The 6,694-nt window shown below is 61.1% G+C and overlaps 1 protein-coding gene across 1 annotated transcript in view; it reads right to left on the bottom strand.

Moving 5' to 3' along the window:
* Esyt1 (extended synaptotagmin-like protein 1) overlaps positions 1-6,001 on the bottom strand; it is a gene marked incomplete in the record, with an annotated part of 13,889 nt that extends 7,888 nt beyond the window's left edge. The window contains 15 exon segments of the mRNA XM_013520965.1: positions 562-648; positions 782-853; positions 1,045-1,137; positions 1,204-1,290; positions 1,417-1,465; positions 1,960-2,042; positions 2,161-2,337; positions 2,420-2,543; positions 3,080-3,135; positions 3,301-3,390; positions 3,508-3,580; positions 3,688-3,761; positions 3,829-3,963; positions 4,151-4,192; positions 5,503-6,001. Coding sequence (XP_013376419.1) covers positions 562-648; positions 782-853; positions 1,045-1,137; positions 1,204-1,290; positions 1,417-1,465; positions 1,960-2,042; positions 2,161-2,337; positions 2,420-2,543; positions 3,080-3,135; positions 3,301-3,390; positions 3,508-3,580; positions 3,688-3,761; positions 3,829-3,963; positions 4,151-4,192; positions 5,503-5,898 — 1,638 coding nt within the window.
* Positions 6,002-6,694: the final 693 nt, after the last annotated feature.

Raw genomic sequence — 6,694 nt, 5'->3', positions numbered from 1 at the left:
ATATATAATAAAAATAAGTATACAACAACATAAATTCTAAAAACTGATTCTAGAAGCTGGAGATGTAGCTTAGTGACAGAATGCCTAGTATGAATGTAACCTTAGACCCAACTCCCATAAACATCAAAAACAAACCAAACTTGACTGGAGAGAGAGAGGTGGGGGGCAGGGGAGTGAGCACATGGACTGAGGAGAGATCAGGGGGGCTGGGGGTGTGGCTGAGCGACAGAACGCTTAGCAGGCACAAGACCTGGGTTCCATTCTCAGCACCACAAAAAAAAAAAGACTAGGATTTAGCCAGCACGGTGACACAAGTCTGTAGTCCCAGCTACTTAGGAGGCTGAGGCAGGAGAATCACAAGTTTGAGGCCAGCTTGAGCAACTTAGTGAGACATCTCAAAATGAAAAGGGTTGGAGGTGCAGCTCAATGGTAGAGGGCCTCTGGGTTCAGTCCTCAGTCTCTCTCTCTCACACATATACACACGCACGCACACACACGCGCGTGTGCGCACGAGATAACACAGACCTGGCAAGAGAACAGGCAAGTAAGTGCTCGTCTCACCTGCACATCCAGCTCCTGGCTCCGCGGATCCTGCAGAAAGAAGCGGAAAGCTTCCTCCCACACCGGGCTGTTGGTGCCGTAGACCGCCTGCAGGTGGGGAGCACGGCAGCCGTGTGGACACCGAGCACCAGGCCGCCGCTGCGGCCAGCCCTGCACCGGGACGCCGGGAAGGGGCCCTCACCCCGCTCCCCCTCCGCGAGGCCCCGCAGCGCGCCCTCACCTTGCTCTCCTGGGTCACGTCCTGAACGGACAGCTGGACCACGGGGTTGGGCTCCCTGTTGCCCTTCTTCAGCTGTGGGGGCAGAGTCTCGGGGTCACTGTCTGCCGAGCTTGTGCTCTGGCGAAGGACGGCAGCAGCATCCCAGAGTCCCCTCCCCGAGGGGTCCGTCCCCCCGACCCTGCACTGCGTGTCTACTGCTGCAGGAAGCCGGCCGGGCGCAGGGCGGCATGAGGGGCTCCCCGCCCCCGTGCAGCCAAACTTACAGGAAGGTCCTGGGCTCGGTCCAGGTAGACGACGAGGATGGCCGCTGAAGGGGGCTCTGGTTTGGAGGAGACGCCCCGGTTCCACTGCAGAACCTGGCGGGCGGCGAGAGGTCAGGCCTTGGTCCTCCCGACCCCCGTTCCTCCCGCCACGTGACTTACCTGCTCCAGTTTCTCTGCGTCTGGCAAAAGCGACAGCCACTCCAGCCGTAAGTGAACCTGGCCATGGCCACCTTGCAGAGGGTACCACTGACGGGAGAGGTAGAAGCGAGGTCCCGCAGCGATCTGATACCCACCCACCCTCTTCCCTCCAACGTGGCGGCTCCTGTCTGCCCAAGGGGGGACCACTCCCACCATCCTCCGCTTCCAACTTACCTCGTCCAGTACCCCAGCCTGTAACACCTTCCCTACGTCCAGCTTCATTCTGGGTCAAGGGGGAAAGGACGCACTGTCATTGGGGTGCGGCAGCGGCCCTCCACTCACCCACCCCGAGGCACCTGCAGAGAGCTCAGACCCCCTTCTCCTCAGACCCAGAGGTATTTGCCTGTGCACACGTGTGCGTGTGTGCACACACACGCGCACGCATGCATGCGTCAGGGTAGAGGATGGGGAAGAAAAATGATACAAGAATTCCAGATTCACAAAACAACTACAGGGAGGCTGAAGCAGGAGGATCTTCGCAAGTTCGAGACCAGCTTGGGCTACAAAGTGAGCTCAAGGCCAGCCAGAACTGCACAGCAAGATCCTGTCTCAAAAAGACAAAAAAAAAAGAGAATGAGTTTTGTTTTTTTTTAGTACCAGGGATCGAACTCATGACCTCCTGCTGGCCAGAGAGGCACTGCGCCCTGTGCCGCTGAGCTATGTCCCTAGCCCTCTTGGTAACATTGAAACTTTGAATCGTAACACAGAAGGGCTCACCTGCCCAGAAAGTCATCTTTATCGGGATCCTTGTCAAACACCTCCACCTCGATCTCCTGCCCCGGGACCTCGTGCACCATCACCTGCAGCGCAGAGGGCGAAGGTCTCACGGGCTGCAGCTGTGCGGCCCTCGGTCAGTGTCTTTCCCACAGCCTCGAGGGGCCTCTTCACCCCCCGCACCCCGGCTCCACTGCTCCGTACCTCGTAAGTCTCTCCCCACTGCGGGTTGAGCTCCTCGTTGATGACGCGGCTGCAGAACGCCTGGGTGCCCACACGCACAAGGGCGTAGGGGTCCGACTTGCCCTCGATCAGGCCCTTCACGTACTTGTCCTTGGAGCTCAGCCCTCGAGCAGCCAGCAGGTGAATCCGAACGATGCCCTGAGTTAGGATCGGTGGGTGAGAAGCGAAGGGGCGGGCGCAGGGCTCTGGAGAGAAGGAGCTGGCAGGGGGCGAGGCGTACCCTGGGCAGAGGGGAGCGCAGCTGGGCCACGTCGTGGAGGTCAGGCACGAGAGGCACCAGCAGTCGGTTGGGCAACACCAGGAAGGCGGCGATGGAATCCATGATCATGGTGTCGGAGAGAGAGCTGTGGGGCGGGGCCGAGAGGGACATGGGCCCAACTCCCAGTCCTCCAGACCCAGCTCCTTCCTACTGCAAGGCGGACCGATGGCTTACAAGGAAGCCTTGCTTGAAAACCCTTCCGGCCACTCCTCTACCCCAGCTCCCCACCTGCGTCACTGCCTCCCCAGTGCTTTTCCTGCTCTCTTTGCCCCGCTGGAGCAGTCTTCAGCCCTCTTTCTTCCCTACTAAAACGCATGCCCCTCCCGCAGAAAAATCACAGTAGGAAACACCTCATCTACAGTGGAGGTCTTTTTGAGACAAGGTCTCATTATGCAGTTCAGGTTGGCCTTGAACTCACTTTGTAGCCCTGGCTGGTCTCAAACTCACAGCGATCCTCCTGCCTCAGCCTCCCGAGTGCTGGGATTACAGGCGTGCGCCACCACGCGCAGCCTTACAGTGGAGGTCTCAGAGGGCACAGGCGGCACCTTTTACTGCTTTGGACCACTTATACCCTCAAGCTGGGGCTGGATACTTAGCAGGCGCTCAGCAAGTCCACGATACCTAAGTCCTGGGATATCCAGCAGGTTGGTCATCCCTGTCCAATTGATGTCTAGAGTCTGGAAGGGAAGGGGCAGCGGTCAGGGCAGATCTCAAGGGACGTGCTCACACCCATGCACGCCCTTCAGCCTCTGTCAACTCTTCTTCTCCATAGCTGCCTGCTGTCGCCATCCCAGTCCTGTTGCCTGCCCCTGCCTCCCCACCCCCCCAATGCTTTTCCTTACCGGGCGCCGGATGAAGAACATCGACACGGCCCCCACGATGGGAAGGTCTCCCAGGAGTGGCTCAAGAATCACCCGCAAGACGCCATGTAGCTAGTGCAAGAAGACAAGACCGCGGCGTTTCCCCACCCTTGACGTTTTCAACCTCCCGCTTCCCCATCGCCCACGAAACAGGGTGGAAGCTCCCCGGCATGAGGGCCTGTGTCCCACCTGCATGCCCTTGACGCCCGCTTTGCAGAAGTATTTCTTTATTTCCACGTCAATCTGCACATCACCCACGTAGCTGGGGTTGGTGAGGAAGAGAGTAACGGTGAGCACCGGGCTGACGCAGGGGTAGAGGAGCGGGCAGGGCCCCCAAAAGGCCAGCGGAAGAGTGGTGCGTGATGCTACCTGACGTTCAGATCCAGCAGGATCTGGTCCTTCCTCTGGCTAGGGTGGACCTTCACTCCTATGACGCGCAAGGGCTGGAGAGAGAAGGAGGCCCTCAGCGCCCTGCGTGCTGCCCACCCCCGGCGGGCTCTCCCCCAGTACCTTCTCCCCCAGCTCCACGCGTGTGAACGTGAACGTCTGCAGGTGGGGGTTAGAGCCCCGCACAGCCGGCGCCACCGTTTCGGCCAGCAGCTTCTCCATGTACTGGCCCAGGAAGGGCCACACCTGCGCTACAATCTGGGATTGAGGGAACACGGGCAGGGAAGCTCTCAGTCTTTTCCTCTGAGGGAAATTCCTTCGGAACCCTCCCTGCGGGCAGCACTGGGGACCAGGCCCAGCCTGGCGTCAAGGTGCGACAGGCCCCGGCAAGAAGAATGAATTCTCATTCTCCCCTCGTGAAAAATAAAAACCTATCAGCTCTCACCTTGTTCAGCCACTCAGCCTTTTCCACATCCGGGAAGCTGACCTGCAGGGGTAAGTCAGACAGTGACCGACCGCAGGCACACTCCTGCCCGCACTGCCTACGTGAGAGTGGGGTGCCAGAGGCCTGCACCGCTCTCCTCACCCCTGGGGTTTCCTTCCTCAGAAGCTGGGGGCACTGCGCTCTCTACTAAGGCCACACAAAGATGCTCTGTGGGTAGCTCAGGGCTGAGGTGACAGCTGCTGGGCAGGGCAGGCGGAGGAGGGAGGCACATTCTTGGGGGGGGAGGTCCTGTCAAACCAGAGCCAGAGGATCCTGGGATTGGAGGGAACCCAGGCTCCTTTGTCCAGACTTCCCTCCTCCCCTCGCGGGGCTGGGGCTGCCATGCCAGGAAGGTGAAGAAAGCAAATCCTTGGCCGCAAGGGCCGGACTTTTTTAGGCCCTGGCTTCTCGCTTTGTTTCTTTCTTCATGCTGTGTGACACCTTTGATGGGAAAGTACACCTGTGCTCTGTAATATGAGGGAGATTAATTTCCGAGAGGAGGAGGAGGAACCGACAGCTGTCGGGGCTACAGGTCCCTAGGACCCTTTCTTTCTTTCTTTGGTGCCGGGAATTGAACTCAGGTCCTTGCGCTTGCCAGGCAGGTGCTTATGCCACTGAGCTATGTCCCCGGCCTCTAGGACCGTTCCTCTCTCCTCGCCAGCGCAGGGTCTAGGAAGTGAGCCCGTGCCCGCCTAGTGTCAACGTGATTCCTCTCTTCTGCCACTCTGCACCCCCGCACACTTGGACGGCTGCTAGGAGGGGCAGGAAGGGCGGCAGGGAGGGGCAGCTAACGGGCCCTGCCTTTGCAAGGCCGAGAGAAGGCGTCCGCCTCTGCCCAGAGGCGCACAGACCGCAGGGTCTGGGTCAGCGCGCCGAGCTGCAGCCCACGGTCCGGAAAAGGGTGTGGCCGGCAGGGACCGGTGCAGCGGGGGCCGGGGGACTGCAGCAGCCGCGCTCCCCTCTTCCGGGCACCCCGCCCTCGGCCCGGATGCTCGAGGCTGGAAGGCGACCGCGCAGGGTCACCCCGGCTGCTAGGGCTCAGCTCAGCGATGCCTGCGCGGCGGGGTCCCCGCGGGCGCCCCGGGACAAGAGTGGGAAAAGGGCAAAGCGCGTGGCCTGAAGTGGGCAAAAAGTCTCGGGGAGGGCGGGGAAGCGAGGGAGGGAATCTCCGGGGGGCGGCCGGGACAGAGCGGCCAGGGCCGGAGCCGGGCGCAGCGCAGGAGACGCCCGGGTAGCGGAGCGCGCCTCGGCCGCGGGCGCCCCGATGCTCCCCTGGAAGGTCCACCCCGGGCGCGCGGGCCGGCGGGGCTCACCCAGGCAGGAAGCTCTCGCTGGCTCAGGGACAGCGTTCTGGCCGTGAGCCGCTCCTCGTCGTCCAGCAGCTGCCTCGCCGCCCGGAGACTCCGCTCTTTCTCGTCCCGGACCCGGCGCCAGCCCAGGTAGAGGGCGAGGCCGAAAACCACGAAACCCACGCTGAGTCCCGCTGCCCCGGCCAGGTACACGGGCACCAGCACCAGCAGGCGCCGCGCGAACGAAGCCAGCGCCGCCAGCGCCTCGCTCCCCGCGCCCGGGCCCGCAGGTGGGAGCCCGGCGTCCGGGTCCAGCTCCGCGCCAGCAGCAGGGGGCTGGTCAGGGGGGTCGGAGGGAGCGGAGGGCTGGCCCATGGCGCTGGGGCCGGCGCTAGAGCCCTCTCCCCGAGAGCGCTCCATGCGCCCCTCCCGAGAGCACCGCCCGACCGGAGAGCTCTGGAGTGGCCTCGCCGGCCGCCCGCTGCCCCCGTGCAAACCCTGAGCCCCGGTGTGGGGGAGGGGGCCCCAGGCCACGCCCCCCCGACGGCTTGGGTTGGTCCGCGCCGCAGAGACTAAGGAGGAGTCAAAAGGTTGAAACTCCGCCTCTCGACTGCGGGGAAATCAGAGGACTTCTGATAGGCAGGACCTCCCTGATTGGACCAGAGTGCCGAGACGGGCGGTCCTGGACGGAGAGGTAAAGGCGGAAAGGCGCTAACGTGCAATATTTGATTGGTCGTGGAGTAAAGGAGGGGCGGGGTACAACTTAAAGAGAGGCGGGGCCAAGTGCTCCTCCCACGTGGGAGTGGAACGCCCGTGGCATGACGTCATGCGGAGCCGGACCGCCAATTTCTAGGTTTTGAAGCGCTGGATTTGCGAAATGAAGGTTGTGGATGGCCAGGATTTTCCTTTCAGCACGCATATGGTTTTGCAGGATTTGTTCTGAGATTTCCATATGCTCATTTGTCAACTTTGCCTCGTTTTGACAACTCGAAGCACAATTCTTAGCCAGTTTTTCCTGGCCCCCTTTACAAAAGGAATGAAATGACCCTATTTGGAATGTAAACCAACCCGGTCTAATCCGCCCCAGTCCCCTACTCTGTGCAGCGTTAGCGACAGACTCAGGGGAAAATCAGAAAATCAGATAATTACAGAGTTGAGATAAATTGGCTGCGGATGTAGTGAGGGCCCTGGATTCAGTCCTTAGATCCAACAAATC

The sequence above is a fragment of the Chinchilla lanigera genome, unplaced genomic scaffold (genome assembly GCF_000276665.1).
Source record: "Chinchilla lanigera isolate Chin_1 unplaced genomic scaffold, ChiLan1.0 scaffold00057, whole genome shotgun sequence".
Lineage (NCBI taxonomy): Eukaryota > Metazoa > Chordata > Mammalia > Rodentia > Chinchillidae > Chinchilla > Chinchilla lanigera.
Note: the sequence above shows the minus strand (reverse complement) of the source record. Positions and strands in the feature narration are given on the sequence as shown.